Source organism: Phoxinus phoxinus (assembly GCF_949152265.1).
Source record: "Phoxinus phoxinus genome assembly, chromosome: 12".
Classification (NCBI taxonomy): domain Eukaryota; kingdom Metazoa; phylum Chordata; class Actinopteri; order Cypriniformes; family Leuciscidae; genus Phoxinus; species Phoxinus phoxinus.
In genome coordinates, this window is record NC_136887.1 from 21,519,257 (window position 1) to 21,539,596 (window position 20,340).

The 20,340-nt window shown below is 36.7% G+C and overlaps 1 protein-coding gene and 1 long non-coding RNA gene across 9 annotated transcripts in view; one reads left to right on the top strand and one right to left on the bottom strand.

The window, feature by feature from the left end:
• LOC307007998 overlaps positions 1-20,340 on the bottom strand; it is a 132,749-nt gene that overhangs the window by 95,990 nt on the left and 16,419 nt on the right. The gene's annotated exons all lie outside the window — the stretch shown is intronic.
• The window catches only part of elovl6 (ELOVL fatty acid elongase 6), a 29,260-nt gene continuing 10,061 nt past the window's right edge, over positions 1,142-20,340 (top strand). Inside the window, exon 1 of one of the 8 annotated variants that reach the window (XM_079629795.1) lies at positions 1,142-1,201. Coding sequence is in view for 2 of the 8 variants with exons in the window: in XM_079629789.1 (XP_079485915.1) it covers positions 13,747-13,829 (83 nt within the window). In the remaining 6 variants the exon portion in view is untranslated. Of the gene's footprint in view, positions 1,202-8,345; positions 8,467-13,463; positions 13,830-14,512; positions 14,566-20,340 lie in introns of those variants that run through there. The other 7 variants (XM_079629798.1, XM_079629794.1, XM_079629791.1 and 4 more) reach the window with 7 other exon arrangements.

A 20,340-nucleotide genomic window follows, 5' to 3' on the forward strand; every position in this document is an offset into this window, starting at 1 on the left:
ACGCTTGAAATAACATTGCAATAAGATCGGAACAGACTGGACCACACATCACTGAACCATCTGCCGGCTAAACTCCTTTGGAATAAAATAAAATATGAAGTGATAGCCTATGACGGTCTAGGATTAAGCTCATCAGATAAATTGATCAGTAAGTTGAAAACAAGGCTCGTATCTCATATGAATTATGAATTAGCCTACCTATTATACTATATAAAGTGTTAGTGCCATACTGTGCAAACAATATTGTGCTCTTTTATCAGACTCGCAGCAGGCGCATAATTAAAACTAATAGTGACATGGAGTCAATTGACTGTCTGTTTGTAAACAAAGAAAGCTCGCTGCCTCAAATAACTGTATAAAAACACAATAGGCTACAATAAGAGTGGAAAGAGGATTAAGGGAAATGTCTCGTGCTCATAATACAATAGGCTATTAGGCTACTGCTATTGTAAAGGTTATTAAAATCTAATTTAATGAGTATGCTACTTATTCTGTTTCTCGGGAAATATTTACATTGTCACTATTGTTAGGCACTGTTGTCCATCATTAGCTGCACTGAAGCATGTAGCGGATAAAAGACCTCTATAGCGCAGTCAATCTCATTGATAGAAGAGCAATCAAAACAAAGAGAGGTATGCTACAGAGACAGGCGTGTGTGTGTGTGAGTGTGTTTCTGTCCATGAAAGTCATGTCACAGCGCGTAGATCAGTGAACATTTATTCTACTTTGGGTATAGTGTGGTTGGAACAACACAAGCGTGCTGTTTAACATGAATGCTCTCATTTAGGCTAATGATGATTAATGAGGCAGACAGAACAAGGGTGGAGGAAATTGTAAAATTGAATGCTACTATTACAGTAAGCCTATTCAAAATAAGTATTGCTGTTGAATGAAAACTAAACGCCCAGGCTGATTTAAAGCGTCTACATTAAAACAATCAACGTTTGTCTAAAATCCACAGAACATAAATCAGTCATTTTCAGGTGTACACATTCCCGATTCTCTCAGTGAAGAGCTAACAGGCCTAAATTATTCATTCCTAGCAACGTGACGGTCTGGGGTCCCAATACACATCTCAATAAACACTGTGAGCGGGGGGCCCACGGGAGCAATACAGAGCAGATCCAGAGAGGAACCCTTCAGTCGGCCTAAGCACAGACAGGAAAGCTGTTCCCTTTATTCTCTAGAAGACTGCATAAAGGTAAGGCATTTTAATGCGCATTATCAGCAGAAAACTAAAAACATGTCCTTGCATGACGAAGAGAAGCGCCAAAAGTTTGCATTCAAGTAACTCGAGTTTTCTCAGGCTTTCCTGCACAGTGTTGTCTTGCCGTGTTCTTGGTTATTTTACGTGCCGACAGAAAACAATCGTTTCTTTTGGGACAATGTTGTGAAAATGTGTAATCAAATATTCCCTAATGCGGAGCATTTCTTTTACGGCTTGAATTCATTTTTTTGCTATCCGAAAAGCCCATGCAACAGTTAGGCTACTATAATTAGTTAAAATCCTTTGTATGAACGCAGCTGACAAGTAGGCCTACGCTACGTTTGAATGTAAAGTGACTTAGTATTAATTCCTATTTTTCTATTTCCAAAAATACTGTAACCCTTAATGGGTCTGTCTTTTCGAAAGTATTTAAAAATATTTACATATAGAACTAGTCTAAATATAGCCTTCCTCAGCGGCTGCAAATGTCCTGCCCTCAATGGTATCACTTCTGATTTCCATAATAGTGGGAAATGTTGGTATTTAAACTGTGCTATGGTCTCTTATTCGTTTTTTTGTAACAGCTTTAACCAAAAAAAAAAGCTATTTGTCAAAATGCAACTTATTCAGTTGTTGCCTATTTTAAACGCATATTTCATTGTTTGCAGTGATAAGGGGAAACATGCCTTTTTCATTTTGATAGGCTAAATGACGAACATATGCTCCAAATAACACCAAAACAAATGTTATAGGCCTGCATGCCTTCACAAATTTCGTTAAATCCCTCATACTAATAATTTACTAATAATTCTAGTCAAATACTAACAACTTAATTTACAGGCGATGAAATAGGATTACGTTACACGTGAATAGAATGATCAACTGAAAGGTTTACCTAGGCCTAATAGTAGTAACAATTATTTTAATATTGATGCTATAAAATTGCGTTAAACTAAGTAATAGGTAAAAACTGTTTAGTAAAATTAAATATGATAATCAGTGGTAGGCTATGTTGTAAAAGAGGATAGGCCAAATGTGTTGTTGCACATTTTCCAAATACTTTGTTCTTGGCCAAAGATTACCGGTCAAAAGCCCGTTTTATTCGGTTTGTCCGTCGTCATCGTCGCTGCATGAGTATAGGCCCTATATTGATAAACTGGCGTTGTTGTTACCACCCCATCTAGGCAAAAATCACAGATTGTCCAATCAAATGGCAGCGATTTAAGCGCAAGGTCGGGGTGGGATGACCTCGCACATTCTCGCGCGTACCTAGTTCTCCTTTTAAAAACAACACTGACTGACCTGCAACACATTCAAAATTGAAAGGATAGCGATCATTTTCATATTGCCAAGCTATTCAATAATATATTCACAATAGCACTTTTGTAACGTCCCATTACAAATCAGCATTACAATCATTACAAATGGTCAGTATTTCTATAGAATAACAATATTGGATATAGGCCAATCAATCAGCTGACATTTGGCTATTTTGGGATGATTATTGGCACCATCCAAAAACAGGTGTCCACATGGCTAATTAACATAAAGGTTATGTACCAAATCCAAAATCCACTTACAGTCATGTCATCTGATGATGAACTTTCCATTTACTTTTATAAGTAGTGCAACATTAGAATTAATTCACTTTCAGACATGTGCATCTCATTTGCAGGGTTACAGTATGCCTCGTTCAAAATCTGAAATGCATGTCTTTCTTTTCTATTAAGTAATGCTAATGCACTTAAGGAAAATGAGCACAGGCCAGGTGGTGCTGACCCAAAATGACCCTGTAGATCCTCCAGTCACTATATGTGCAGACCCACTGACTGACTTGAAGGTTTTCTAAAGAGTGAGCAAACATGAGCTTGAATTGTTAAAGAGAATGTATGTGAGGATTATGGGTGTGGAAGTGTGTATGGAAAACCTCACGTGTCATTGCCTTTAGTTAAAGGGCTAGTTCACCCAAAAATGTGTGAATCATTTTTGTCATCATTTACTAAACTGATCCAAACTGTATGACATTCTTTCTTCTGTGTTTTTTTTTTCTTCTTCTTTTTGTATGTACAATGAAAAGGGGCCTAAAGAACCCCACATACTTTCACTGTATGGGGAGAAAAGAGAGGTAGAAAGAAAATATTTGTTTTTCACAGAATAAATAATCTCCTAAAGGTTCGAAACGACATGAGGGTAAATAAATGGCAGCATTTTAATTTTTAAATGAACTATCCCTTTAAAATCCATTCTATGAAAAAAAAGAAGTCACGAGTACATGCTTTCTTTAAGGCAACTATATGTGTCTGTACCTGCATCTGTAGATGTGCCTCTTCTCTCTTACGTTCCAGTTCTTTGTGTGCGTATCTCTGTTCTTTTTGTGTTTGGAAAACCTGCTGGCATATTGCTAACATGCATGTCTACCCTTTCATCTGATGTGCTTGTGTTTCGTTGGTCAAAGTGTGTCTACCTTTCTTAGGATGTGCCAGAGCTTGTGTGTATCCGTGTATATATCCTATCCCTTGACATGCTTGAGTGTTGGTTTTTGTGTATTCGGGTGTGTGTGTGTGTGTGTGTGTGTCTGACACGGCCCTAACTTTGATGAGCTGAGTGTGACGCCGGGATGGCTTCTCTGGCCGCAGGCGTGCAGTGCTAGTGTGGGAGCATGTGAACGATCAGACATGGAGTAAACTTCCATGACTCAGACACTTCCTGCTCTCTCAACTTATATTAAAAAGAAACATCACAAATGTTTTGACTTTAAAATGAGGAATTCCACACAGTGAGTACCATGAAATCACAGATGCACGGATGTGTGTGGAGTTAACAAAGATAGTATCAGTGAAGAGGGTGTATACTGCAGCTTTTCTCTATTGTTTTGGATTGGGAAGACAGTGACGAAGGACTGATGATGTAATGCAACACTTAAATAAAGCCTATAAGCTGTCCAGACTGCAAGAAGCTTTAATTTTGGATGAGGAGAGATACAGAAAATGTTCACAAAATAACAGCCGTGATTCTGTTCTAATAATATTGTGAGGACGTAATCATGCATGTTGATATGCAGAATGCACAAGTACCTATAGCATACTAACGAGAGTAATAACTCCGGAATATTTAAAAAGAAAAAAATATGGAACACAAAGATATGGAAATATAAGAATGAAACAAACATATTGTTTAATAACCAAATACCTATTGACCAACCCTAAAACCGACCAGAGTTCTACATAGGCCCAAAATATACACTCTTCTCTATTGTGCTGTCAGTTTTGCATTTGCCATGCATGCAAACATTTGAAAAGCAGCTGCACACACACACACAAAAGTTGACAAGTAATGTATAATAGTTGCAACCGGTGTTGAATTGTGTGTCTGCAGTGCCTAAAGAATTAAGGGAAAGGTAAGAAGAGAATGAATGACAGCATTGTGAAGCTCAGTGTTCGCAATAACAAGAAACTCCAGATCTCTCAACCTCATCACCTTTCACAAATATGACATCAACAATCGCTTAAGCCTTAACACATCAAATGTGAAAAGGACAAGAGCATTAAGCCTCAAGCACGGGAACCGACTCTGTTACTACTCACTAGGTGCTAAAAATACAAATACAAAAATATCAGTTATTATAAAACAAATCATGTTCTGCAGAACTTAAAGCAGCGAGTTCAGATGCAGGATGTTCTGCAAAGTTGTATGTTAATGCATATCCCCAGACTAGTTTTAATTTTTCATAAGGGGAGACATGTTTGAACCCGCAGGCGGCCCAATAAACCAGTCAAAGCAATCGGCAGCGATTCTTTTTCAAACATCCTCCTCATTACGTGCCACAGTTTGCGCTCCGAAATCCTGCTAATCTCAGTGGAAATATGACGTGAGCTGATCGACATTAATGGATTTGTAGATGCGGAAGTGCAAGACACACACAGGGCAGAGTTTAGGAGTGAGGAATTTTGCCTCATTGTGTTTTTTGCTTCATTACAGAGCTTGTCAGTGCCTTTCCCATGTCTTACTGCAGCAGGTGCAGGTTTTCTCTGTGAGATGACATGCAGGCCGCTGTGATTCCACTATGAAATCTACATGGATAAGACATAATATAGCTTTCAATTCCATTCTGATGTTATAACGAATTGTAATCTAATGGTGTAACTAAACCTATGATAAAGATCATGCCTCTTCTAAAAATACAATTTGTCAATATTTTTTATCAGATGGGAAAATAATTGCTGCAATTTGTTTATAAAATGTATTGTACTGACTAAAAAAAAAAAATCTAATGCCCTGCAGTATTCAAAACTCCACCAAACACACCTAACCAAAACCTAAATGCCTGAAGCACAATTTCAAACTTTTGTAAAAGTGTTGTGCACCTTCACGTCCAACAGGGGGCAGTACAACTAATCTAGTAAACTAGAGGCCCACAATTGAGAGTATTCCACCATTTATAGTCCCACACATCTATACTTATTTGTTACACAAGGACATTTAACAGAGCTAATTCTCTTTAACATTATAATACTCTTCTGCATCATAACTGTCCCTGCTCCTCAGAATGTGTACCTACACAATTTGGTCAAGCTGTCACAACTTGATGATTAGCAAACAAGAGTTGTTTTAAGAGCAATAGATCAAAGGAAGATGACTGCTAAATTAAATGGTAATCATTGGTAATATGGTTACTATTTGTACATTAATTGAAGTATCAACATTACAAATTATATGATCAATAAATAATGGAAAAAAATGTTTTTAGATTGCTTTAACTCATCAAAATAAGTTAAGCAATTTTCAACTGATTTTTAAAGTTATTTTAATGTGATTTAAGTTGAAATTACTTAAACATCCAAGTTGATTGTACTTAATTTAAATCAGCAACTTTTTTACAGTGTAATGCAGATAATAAATATTATTGGTAGCACTTTATTTTACAGTCCTGTTTCACATGTACATACTATATACTTATTGTAGTAATTACAATAACTGGGTAATAACTATAGGTACTAGTCCTAAACATACCTCTAAACCTTAGTGTACTTACTTTCTTGGTAAGTACACTGTGTGCACGTACTGTAAAAATAAAGTGCAACCAGAATATTAACATTAGCTATTTATTTGTTTAAAAAATTTGTTTCAGAATAAAATGATTTAATTAATAAAAATGTAAAGCAGAGAGCTGATAATTCACCACAGAACGGTTGTTTCGGTGTGCCACCACTAGGTGGTGCAGTATTAAATAGAAGGTTGAGCAACAATAACAAAATAAAATTTTTTTGCTAACTAAGATTTAAGTTTCAAATTCGCTGCTCTATGATACAACATGACTAACATTTCAAATAAATAAAATGTAGACAAGTAAACTCATTCATTTATTTATGCAAACTGTGCAATGCTGTGAATATAAATCTTTAATTTTATGATACAGGACATTTTTTATGTTTCAGGTTCAAATCCAGATGAAATCATCTCATTACAATGCTTTACATTATTCTCCAGATTGCACATTGCATCTATTGAATGTACTATAATTTATTATATCAGCTTTTACTGTAGTAAATGCATCTGTTAAATGACAAGTAACCATTCATGTTTAAAGGACAACTTGATTTACACACACAACACCTTAACAGCTTTGGCTCAATATCAAACCAGTTTTTAGTTTAACAACTTAGGATCTGTCATGTTTGATCTGAAGATGACAAATGAGGATTGGACGCATCTGTGAAACCAGTTTCAAAGAAGAAAAAAAAGTTCCACAGTCATTATGCTATATGATTTGGCTCCATTGGACGGTAGAAAATTAACTGGGCAAATTTATATTAAACATATGAGTGAGTGTTCAACTTATATAATAGAAACCACTTTCTGTTTACATTGTTGATATTTCCAAAGACCAAATGCAAGTATAGCTAGTACTTTAATACAGTAGCCTAATGCTTTAATAATTAGACACCAATGGTTTGGCCTATATCTTCATCCTCCATGAGATCAAAAACATAAACGTCAAAGTAAGTAGTGGCATATTTGGTAACACTTTATTTTAAGGTGACGGAGTTACATGTTACTACTGTACTACATGTACTTACTAAAGTATTAACAGTAAAATATGCATAATTACAAGCAACAAATAAGTAGGCCTACATGTAGCTAATTATGACTCATAACTTATTAGAATAAGTACAATGTAACGACATCACCTTAAAATAGTGTACACACACATTTTGACAGATGCATTAAATCACAATAAAAATCTGACATCTGATAATACATCTGAGATCTGTCATTGACTAACTTCCTCTCTCCGCTGTGAGTGACTCACATCTTCTCTCTTAGCCACACCTCTGACTATAACTTACTTGCAGTGAATTCTGTTAGCAGAACTTGCTGAACGTCTTCACCTGTACAGAGCACACGATGTTCCTAAAGTGAACTGCTCCTTTAGTTGAATCAACTGTGGTCCCTAGAATCAAAACTACTCCTGTCCCCATGAGTTGAAATAAGCTTAGTTACTGAAGCTCCTTAGAGAGGCCTTGACGAAGGATGAGGGGCTTGTGAACCATTGACACAGACACTTGTGCATTTGAATTCATATGTCATTTATGAAACCAGCAGTAATGACATCAGAGATATACAGAGCCTGTGTGTACAGTATTAGGCATGTGTGTATTTCTCTGTAGCAGAGATTCACCATTGTTATTATTTTTCAAGCAAGTGGCTTATTCAGTCACTTCAAAAACAAGTTAAAGTAAACTATATGATGATCTTTTTAATAACATTTTAATATAAATGTCCTTCTTCTGAACAAAAAAGAAGATATTTTGAAGAATGTGGGTAACCAAACAGTTGATGTGCCCCATTGACTTCTATAGTATGGAGAGTCAATGGGGCACATAAACTGTTTCAATCTTCAGCAGGAGAAAGAAATTCATACAGGTTTGGAACAACTTGATGGTGAGTAAATCATTTTTGGTGAACTATCCCTTTAAATGTGTAATTTACTATGTTTGTAGGGGACACACCTGTGGATGTTACAGGCCAAGCCCTAGGCATATCCAAGAAAACATTTAGCTCATTTATGTGGATTTCTTCCACGCCAATACAGACAAAGAAATCATTTCTCTTCCAAGCATGGGCGTTGGCTCTGATCTTTTACCTTGGTACTCCTGCCCCTGCTTATCAGATTCCCGGCACCAATAACTGAAGAATAATTCGACTTTTTGGCAAAAAACAAAACAAAAACAAAGAATGAGCATCCGTCAACATTTGGGGTCAGTACAGCTTTTTTGAAATAAATTAATAGGGTGAATTGCCCTAATGTGGGACATTTTCTGCACTTCAGACTTCTGTGACATATTGCGATGTGTAACCAAAACATTAAATCCACACCCAATACTTTTTTAAAAACCCCAGTATGTTTCCTAATCAAATCAAAAGAGAAAATTCAGATAACCCATTCATAAGAGAAATTATAGACATATTAGTGCTCTTATTGCAAGTCGTCTGAGACAATCTGCAGCTTTCCTAATGTGGGACAGTTAAAGACCAAAAATCACATTGATATATGTAGAATAGTAAAATCTTATTTTATTTTAGATTCTCTCTTATATCTTAGTTAATAATTTTCTTGGTTATGGATGGATGAAACATGGATAACTGAACATCATCAGACCGATAATACATCTTATTATCTAGTTCGGTTTACTTAACAACTTATCCTTTCCCTGCTTCTGCCTTTCTTTCTGCATCTGACAATCTGTCCCTGTCTTTCTCACCTTTGCCATTGTGATCTGAAATACATTTCATTGAATTAATCAGATGCATAAAATAAAGTAGAATGGCTTTATTGGTTTTCTACTGCGTTTTTAAATTAAATTCAGCGCTATTTTTCCTTTTAAGTCAACTACCTACCTTTTACACACACACACACACACACACACACACACACACACACACACACACACACACACACACACACACACACACACACACACACACACACACACACACACACACACACACACAGACACACACACACACACACACACACACAGAGAGAGAGACACACACACAAAAAAAGGAAAGAATAATAAAAAAATAAACATGCCTGTACAAATCTGCATTAACAGTATTCAAATATTGCATTACAAGACTAAAACCATGTAAATAACCATGTTTGTCCCACAAATCATGCCCCACCACACATTTTTGACTCATTGAAGTACTGTCCCACATTAGGCTGATCATGCTGTCCCGGATTTGGAAACCACATTTCCTAATGTGGGACACTAGGAAATTTTATAAAAATATAAAATATATAGATTATGCACACAAAGTTCCACTATTTTTTGATGGACAAATATTTCATAAGCATATTAGGCTAAAAAGTAGCAGGATTGCTTTGTTTAAAATGTATTTAACTCCTTAATATCAAATTTGTTAAAACTCTATGTCATTAACCTTCGGATGGTCTTCACACAAGGTGTCTCCTGTTTGATGATTGCTACACCCTCAAATATGATTGGACATTTGATAGGTCATGTGATTTTGATAACATGACACCACAGCTTTTTCTAACCCATAGTTTCACTGTCATTCATGTATTTGTGTGGGACCTACAAACACTAGAGCTTAGGTGTCCCACATTAGGCAGTGTCCCACATTAGGGCAATTCACCCTACCTTAATTCAGCAAGGATGCATTAAACTGCTCAAATGTTACAGTAAAGACACTTATGTTACAAAAAAATATTTAGTTTTTTTATCTTTATATTTACCAAAGTTTACAAAAATATAAACCAAAATATTGAGCAAGCATGCCTGTTCATCAGCTGTGGTGATCAAGTCACTTTTCTTATTCATATTAGAAAGACGGACCATGTGACACTAAAGACCGGAGTAATGACTCCTGAATATTCTGCTTTGCCGACACAGTGATAAAACACATTTTAAAAAAAATATTAAAATGGAAAACAGTTGTTTTAAATTATGAAAATAAATCAAAATATTAGTTTTTACTGTATTTCTCATCACATAAATACAGCCTTGGTGAGCATAATGTACAGGAGTGTACATAATCTGATAACCCTGCATGGGTTGAATAAAAACTTAGTCTGGCACAACATAGTATTTCCTACGCTTCTGAAACCATTCTTGCAATGGAAATATTTGATATATGTTGCATAATTGTCATTGGTTTATGCTTTACATATTTCTGAATGCATTAATAAATTAGGAAAACAAATAATTAAAATTTGTTCACGCATTTTATTACAATTTTTTTTTTTTTTATTATTAGTGAAGTCATCAAACAGCACAAATGGAATTATGTAAATGATGAAGTGACCAAAAATGCTAAACAAATCAAACTCTTATATTTTAGATTATTAAAATATACAAAGTATAAATCTCATCAGGTGCCCAATATGTTTTTAGGAGTTTCTTTCCAAGCTGCACGCTATCTGGTCCAACCAACTTATTCAAGAAAAATGGCTTTGGGGGGGTGCTACCACAGAAACCGAAAATTCTCGGGCCAGCAGCATGTGTCCAAATTTCAATCTTAACCGTTCTATTTCATCAGAAACGATCTGAAAACAGGGCTTTAAGTGTAAAATACCGAACTTTTCCTTTAAGATCATGACAAATATATTTTATTAAAGGTTGTATTAGCGATTTCAGGCGCAAAAATAAATTTTAATCTTTCCTTATGATCCGCTAGCTGCCCGCCCCATAAGCAAGCTGTAAAAAAAAACGCGTCTCAAAAACAATTTCCTTTACCAACCACTCAAAACCAAAATAAATAGTGTTCAACCAATCACCAACAGGGGCTGGGTGTTGTGAGGTTTTGCGCTCTTGCACTCAGCCCTCACAACCATAGACATCATATAGATAGACGCCCTATCGACCGCTACTGCCTACTAGCGCGGTCGAGCCGTGGGGCCGCCATCTTAAACCGGTCACCCGCTCCACTCAGTGTAATCTGTATGGCAGGTGCAATGAGCTGTCAGCGCATTTAACTAATCATACCTCACTGAATACCCAACTGATTTTCACGCGGGTTTTTTCTGCAAATGTCATTCATGTAGCTATGATACAGGACACATGGTTCGGCATATTTTAATATTCATAGTAGGCTTAACAGTAATATAATATTCTGATATAAGATATAAAGTGACCAGACGTCCAAAATAAAAATATGTGATGTAGGATATAAGGTATTTTATAAATCACACACTATAAATATGATAAAGAAGCAAAAACAGATAGTTGCAGTAAAGTAAGATATTTTAATAAGTTGAAGAAACAATAATGATTTGTGACACACACACACACACTCTCTCTCACACACACACACAGTCACACACTCGATTTGCGCATCGCCGTCATGTGTGTATTACACAGGTAACGTTATTACATTGCTTCCTGATATCACGTGCGTAAACACAAATAACCTATATTTATACTACAGGGCCGTTGAATGCTTGTATCTGATAACCGTGAAGCTCTTGTAATTATTACTTTACCCAACCTCCCCATGCCGGGTGAACACCAGCTGGTGCAGTAAACATTATAGCCTAACGTTACCTGGCTACGAGTTCAGTACAGTAATATCAAAGATCCTTGCTCCTTCTCAATTATCTGGTAATATTCTATTCACAAAATACAACCAATAGTACGATAATGTTAAAATGTACTTGTGAAAAGTAATCCCGGGCCGATCCACCGATTAGAACAGGAAAATGCTCCACAGTGCTCTGGAATCTAACTGCTGCTAAGCAACTAAACTAGGAGTACGACCGGTTTAAGATGGCGGCCGTATTTCTCAGTGCCCAGCGGCCAATAGAGCTGGTAAGTCCCGCCCCCTCCGCTAACCCCGCTGGACCTCAAAGTTGAAAAACCGTCAATGCAAATGAATGGGAGAAAATAATTATTTTCTGGTCCCGTTTGAATTGTGCCATGAATTTGAACATATCTTGACTGTGAATTTTTTATAGAATCTTTCGTGTGAAAAATGCTACAATTTAGCGGGTAGAAGTTTGATACGGGTAGACTTTGTGTGAGAGCACTTTGTGGACTACAACTCTTCGCTGCTTTCGGGGCGTTTGAAACGTCAACACCACTAGCTCACGGCTCTAGCTCACGGATCCCGCTAGACATGGCTGTGTCTTTGGTGCACTTCACCGCCTTCTTTCAGGGAGAGGACAAAATCGTTGAGGTTGGCGAAAACCACGGGCAAGTCAACTTTATGGGGTGACGTCACATAGGCGACATGTAGTCTTTCTCGTTATGTCTTTTCCACAACTGCTAGCCGACGAATCATACCATATACTGTCAAACTTGTAACATGAAAGATTATATAAAAAATTCACAGACAACATATGTTCACATTCATGGCACAATTCAAACGGGACCAGAAAATAATAATTTTCTCCCATTCACTTGCATTGACGGTTTTTCAACTTTGAGGTCCAGCGGGGTTTTACGGAGGGGGCGGGACTTACCAGCTCTATAGGGCATCTAGTCTCTATATAATGTTTATGCTCACAACACCCAGCCCCTGTCGGTGATTGGTTGAACACTATTTATTTTGGTTTTGCGTGGTTGGTAAAGGCAATTGTTTTTGTGCGCAGATCTCAGCAATCGTATCTCGATCTCAGAGCGTAGGCTGCCTACAGAGACGCGTTTTTTTGACAGCTTGCTTATGGGGCGGGCAGCTAGCGGATCGTTAGGAAAGATTAGATGAATGTGACAATTTATTTTTGCGCCTGAAATCACTGATACAACCTTTAAGTGAGCCCAAACCTCTGACTGGTATAGTGTATATAATTTGTTTGTTTTTAACCCCTTGGGCTAATGAAGATCCATAAAACATAATAGGCTATAATATATATTTAAAAAAAAAATATATATATATATATATATATATATATATAATATTATTATTATAATAATATATATTTTCGTTACATATATTTAAAAAAAGGAGCTACTTTTTTATTTTTAATAGTGGTATAGTAGTGACCCGTCTATCACTATAGAATGTTTTTAAAAAAAATTTTTTTTTTTTTTTTTTCAGAGAAAATCCAGGTCACTGGGTTTAAGAACCTGTAAATGATGGATTGGTTTTGTTTACATGAGAAATACATGTTAGGCTGATAGGAGTGACAGTTGATCTATGTTCACAAATAAGAAGTGTAGCCTAGAGTCTGAACATCGACTGAAAATGATGAAAAATGTCTTGTTTATTAATATATGCCAAAGGTCATCGCAGTCTGAGATGACGACAGCTCCGGAGGATGCATCAGTTCTGCGGCATTAGGACCTTGCGTTCCTCTTCCTCAGAAGAGAGGAGGGCGTATGCCGGCACGGGCTGAGAGTTAAATAGGCTCGGCTGACATTCGAGAACAACTCAACGAGTGTGCTGGGGGTGGCAAGAGCGATGCGAGGGCAAGGCTGGAGCTGAGCCTGCGAGACATAAATCCGTGAAACTCAACTCATTTAGTCGCCAAAAAGGCTAACGTTCTTCAGTAAGCGTTTAAAGGACGAGAGACCATGTCGGTGCTGGCTTTGCAAGAATACGAATTCGAGAGGCAATTCAATGAAGATGAAGCCATTCGATGGATGCAAGAGAACTGGTACAGTAGCACTGCTGCATGATAAATATTCTGGACCATAACAATCACGCCTACAAACCCAGTGGTATCATCACATAGCTATACGTGTTTTGCACTGACTGACTAGCATATTAAATATTTCAACCATGCATTAATCCTAATGCTCAAAAACGGGGGGCTCTTGAAAGTCACTGGCAGGTGGGCTACCATCCAGACCACGGTATATGCACAGTCAGTGTGATATTCCCCCTCGAGACTCATCAATATTATTTCAGCATCGTGTTCTATTCAACATCTCAAATGTTCTTCGTGTGATGAGCGACGCTATATTTGAAGCATCGCTGCTCTAATCAGATGCAAAGCCTTTTCAAGGTGATGCTCTGCTTATGCCCTTTCGTGACAATTGGAACTTTCATCCTAGAATGCCTCGCGTGTTCAGATTCCACGTAATCAGATTTCACGTTTTCTTCCCGTAAATAAAACTGAATGTATGTTTTCAAATCAGTCGTACCCCTACATTAAATAGCTTGCTCGAAGTAGCGACGTTCGATTCGTGAAAGAATCGTTCTTTAGATTCGGATCTTTCCAATGAAGCGGTTGACAAAAACGGTCTGGAAAATGCTCACGAATCGGACGGGGTTCACCCGAGAGGTTAACAACTAAACGATTCATTAATCCGTGAGTCGCTTCCTCATATGTCCGATTTGTAATTGCCAAAACTGATTTGAGTGAATTATTTGACTGATGGAACGACATGGTAGGCTTTTTTTTATAAAGCTTTAAATGTTACAAATACAACAAGATTTTTTGACAGTTTACACTCACTAACGAGTGTTGTAGGCTAACGTTATATTATGTAATGTCAGGGACCATGAGGTGACAATCACGCTATGACGTAAAGAATAGTTTTGAACCGGTTCTCTTGAACTGTTCAAAAGAACCGATTCGCGAAAACGAGTCTGACTTCCCATCACTAGCTCAAACTCAAAGCATAACCTAGCTCACAATCTCTGGAGCAAATGTAAACGCCATAATACAGGTAATCATATGATAACATACATGCAAGAGAAGCGTTATTAGATTCCCTGCTCCGTAGGCTACCTAAGCTTGATTATATAGTTAATTGCAGAAATCATCGCTGTTTATTGCACATTTGGCACGTTTCTCTTGTGGGAAACTGTATTGCTTGTTTATAGTGCCTGACACATGGTAACGTCGACACGATAACTCGCTATGGATCAATGTCACGCTTTTGTAATTCTGTAGCGCGTTTAAAGACGGAGAAGTGAGGCTGGTTAAGAATTCATAGCAACCAATGAGACGTGGTTGTTGATGTCTGCTGACACAATTCTGACCAATCATGTTTCCGCGTCACTGTGCCAACTTCTCGGTGTTGCTTGCATCACATCTATCATCTTGTATCCCTGTGTGGAGAGCAACACCGAATGTCTTTAAACAAAATTTGTAGGTGTAATGTGCTTAATAATAATTTTCTTTTGTTGATCACTTCAGCATGTCGGTTTCATGTCCGTACTTAAAAACGGAATGCGAAGGAAATTGTGTTTATGACTGTACAACCCTGAAATGCAGATTTAAAGGGATAGTTCACCCAAACATTATAATTATTTCATTATTTATTCTAAACTTTTTTTTTTTACTCTTTACAACACTTATTATCTTCTATAGTAGACAAAGATGATTTTATGCAGATTGACAACCTGAGTCACCATTCACTTTCATTGTATCTGAAAAGATGCAGTAATACTGAATGGTAACTGTCATTCTGCCTGACATCACTATATAAAAAATAAGTACAAACAATGGAGACTCCTATACATACATAGACAGGCATCTGACAAGCCATTCAATCATGCAGCATATAATATCATTTCAACACAAGCTTTAAAATCATGCTTCTCTCCTGGTATTTAGTTAACTTACAACAGTCACAGTTTCCATAATGTCACAATACTTGTAGTCACATTAACTTTATAAGAAAGATAATGATAATGGCCCTTGCCGTTATTAGGCCTATCTAGTTTTTTTGTACTGTTCCAACTTTGAGTTGTATTCATCCCGTGGCAGTTTAATGCTTTTATTTGTATTTGTGCTTCCTATCAATTTATCAGGGTACTAAATTACCAGATCAATGGCTTTAGACTAATATAAAATACATCCATCCCTTTGTAATGTAATTTCACATGCTATATTTCTACATTAATGTACAAGTGCAGCTCACAGTTGGTGCCAGGTCTATGCCTTGCCATTGCGATTTTTCTATTTACTATGTAATGTAACCTACCTCATCAAACTATAATTTATCAGGAAAATGTTACCGGGGCACTCCTGGTCAGACTAGACTAGAATCTTTCACTGCACTAGATAAGGGAAGGCAGATTATGTTTGCAGGTGAATGAAGGCTCATGTCCAAAATAAGCCAGATCTGGGCAGATGCAGGGATGCAGGAACTGAGTTAGATGGATAGATCACCCGGAAATGGAGATTTTGTCATCGCTTACTCACCCTCATGTTGTTCCAAACCTGTATGAGTTTCTTTCTTCTGTTAAACACAAAAGAAGATATTTAAAAAAAAAAAATGTTTTTAACCAGACAGTTGGCGGTAGCCATTGACTTACATAGTAGGAAAAAAATACTATGGAAGTCAATGGCTACCATCAACTGTTTGATTACCAACATTCTTTACCAAATATCTACTCTTGTGTTCAACAGAAGAAAGAAACTTATACAGGTTTTGGAACAACTTGAGGGTAAGTGAGGACAAAATGTACATTTTTGGGTGAACTATCCCTTTAAATAGAATTTAGTCCCAAAGCCCTTATATACTTTGGCAAAGACTTTGGTTGTTTGCACAAAGGTCATTGAGCCGAGTGAGGGGATGAACAAAGGGGTTAAACACTTATTAGCTGTACTGTAACTCAGCATTTTTAAGACTATAGAGCATCTTGGTAATTCACATTGTATAATTGCTTATTTTGCATTCAAGGGAAATGCATAGATAAAGAGAGTAAAAATTTGCTTGAAAAGCATTTTTCAGAACCCCTCCCGTTTGGATTTAAAAAGAAGCTGCTACGCACGTCTCTCCTTTAATAATCCCACGTTCCGCTCTGTGATGAATTACTGCAACACCACAGAATCCACGCGTACATCTTCCTGATGAACAATTCTTGCATTATTTATTTATGCTAGGCAAGCACAGTTGCTTCAGCACAGACTTTCCTGAAGTTCTGTGAAGAAAAGATCTTCAAGTATGAATGAAGATTTGGATATAATTCTCACCTAAATGTTCAATGCATCCTGTTTTTTTATAGGTAACAAAGGCTGTTAAAATTAGAGAGATTTTTTTTATTATCGAGTACCTCGTGAACAACAGTACAGGATACAGAAAAACGTATTTTAAAAAACGGGGGGGAAATGCTAGATATTTTCAAGAGGCCCATTTATTGGAAGTATATTTTTAAATTCTCTTACTCCAACTTACTCCAAGTACTACTGCATTTCAACGGCCACGTCAGTGCTCATAAATTCATTGTATGTAGCAGTAAAAGTGTGTGCATGTGTTTTACAGGCCATGTAGGTGTTATGTAAAGCATGACTTGTAAAATTAGTTCATTAATATTTGACAGTGCTGAGTCATACTAGACAGACAAATTGGCATCTGTTCTTATATAATTATTAAAAAATATATTATAATTTTTTTTTTTTTTTATCATTGGCAAACCAATTCTCAGCAAAGATCAATAAGACAGAGCTGCCATAGCTTGTGCATTGAGCCATGTTTTGTGTTGGTCTGGGTTGACCAGAGAGAATTAGCCTAAGGTTGTGAAGAAGATTGCCACAGGTCGTCTCTAATCTGGGAGTATTTTTATCCTCTATCCTCACTACACTGCACTGCCCAAAGGTTTCTTTAATGAGATCGCATTGTAAGAGTCAGTCTCTCAAAAGACAAGCAGACAGGAGGCGCAGAAACACTGTGGATAAATAAAAGTGGACTGAATTCCACACAGACTGCCAGGCTTACATAATAGTGACAGATAATAGAGAGTTTCCTGGCACCATCAAACCGATGTCCCCTGCAATAAATGCTACTTAATACAATCTTATAAATGCAGACAGCCACTTCTACTACACCACATTGTGAGATGCAGTCTCAGAAAAATACCGCCACTGGCCTTGATAGATTATCTTTATAAAGTAGATTTGCTTTTCCTGCATCCTTCAAAGTATCAACAAGCTCATCTCAGAGCACATACACACACACACACAAAATGCATTTTAAAATTTGACCTCTAAAAGAGCAGTTACCTTGTATTCTATTTACACCGCAAGTGACCCCGAAGAAGGAATTGCATTTGATGTTTTAGAAAGAGTAGTGGAGAAAAACAAATACCTCTGGCTAAAACCCTTTCCACCATGTCAAAAATTATAACATCAGCCGTTGGTTTGTTTAGTCTTAAGCATGTTATCGCACCCAGAGCATTACAGAAAACTGTTTAGCAAGAAAACAAAGTAGTATGTCACTATGCATCTACATTTCGCAGCTTAACATGGAATAAAAAAAACTGCATTTGCATGTCCTCATGACGTCAAGGTTTTGCTCTGACAGAAAATATATTCGGAATCTGTGCTTGAATTCTATACCATCCCGCACTTGCCCGGCGTTGTGCTGCGTTCGGTTAAAAATCACTGCATCTAGCAGAATAGATTCTGCTATCGTCATTAGTCTAAAACTGCTATTAGGCTGCAGATTCAGTTTATTTAGCGGCTCTAAATGACTTGGGGAAGCACTTCTAGCGCAAACAGCGTGGGCCAGATGTGATCCCTTGCAAGTAACTTCACCATCAGTCTTTGTCCACTGCAGGTCTGATGCTCTCAGCTGGAAAAATGAGAGCATAGACAAAAACACAGATGAAGTTTTTCAAAGAATTGATGGTCTTGCAATAAATAGACCTACTTACTGTGCGTTGATGACGCAAGACCTGAATCTGTTTTGCTGATATAAAATATTTGTGGTTCCTACAACCTTTTTATAATTTTCGGTGCATTATATGGAAGCTTCTAGAGCTCTGCTTTTTTCTTCTCTTTTTTTTTTTTTTGACAGTAACAAGGCCTGATGGGAATATTCTATCGCATCTCCATTGGATGTTCAGTACTAAGGCAGGGTTTTACTGCAGCCGTATGGCACATAACTCAATCGCTCAATCCTCTAGCAGGATATTTGATGTTCTCCCCAAAACATGTCTTCTGATATGGTGCTAATAAAAAAGGGAGTGATGTTGTTTTGTCGTTCACTGCAGCTCAGCTCAGTAACCCATCTGAACATCCAGTCATAACATTATTTATTTCTTTGCTGCATCTATGACTGGACAATATATTGCATACTGGAAATATATTTGAGATTATTTTGCTGGAGGTATAGAATTAAGCTACATTTTTGATGCACCTTTTATTTGACAAATAAGTTCCCTAAATATTACGTCATTAGATTAGACTAGTTTAACAGCTCTTATCAAACTCATAGATGTTTGAATACCATAAACTTCAGTAAAAACGGTGTTACCCATAAGTTTAATTAATTTTAGTGAATCAGTTCAAAACTCTGATTCAGTGGTTCATCATATTTCAGAAGTCCCCATATGACTTAATAAAAATACATGTACACTACACTACATTTAAAAAAATAAATGCTAACTAATAAATGCTAACTAACTAACTTGCTAACTAATTTCAGCAAGGACATTAAATTGATCAAAAGTGACAGTGATTTTAAAAGGAACATTTATAATGTTCCACCAAAAATGTAACTGAACTGTAAAATATTTGTAAATATATGTACATTTCTAACTGTAAAATATTAGATCTGAACGTTCTATTTATCAAAGAATCCTAAAAAAAAATCTATGACGGTTCCCACAAAAGCAGCACAAGTGTTTTCAACATTGATAATAGCACAGCAATAAATTAAAATATACAACAACAAAAATAGAATAAAATAAAACTGTTATAGTTATTATAACAGTTTCTGTATTTTTGATCAAACAAACAGCCTAAAGGGCCGTTCACACCAAGGACGATAACTATAAAGATAACGATAAAGATATAATTCTAAAAATCGTTCTCCATATTAAAGAATAACAGAGTTCACACCACAACTATAACAATAAAGATATGAGGAACGATATCAGTGGGATCACTTTCAGAACGATTTTTTTCCAGCTGTCGAACGATAAAACACTGACAGCCAATCAGAATCCATTCTAATTTAAAGGTCTCGCGCATTTAAAATGGCAGATGACATCGCGTGCTTAAAAAGACTGTTATCGGTCGTTGGTGTGGACGCATATATAGTTATCTTTATCGTTATAGTTATCGTCCTTGGTGTGAACGGCCCTTAAGAGACGTCTTTAAAAAAAAAATGTAATCCACAAAATGTTTAGTGTAGTGTAGGTAAATATTGCAGTTTATTGTTATGCACATAAAAAATATAAATGAAAATTATGATATTCATTTATTA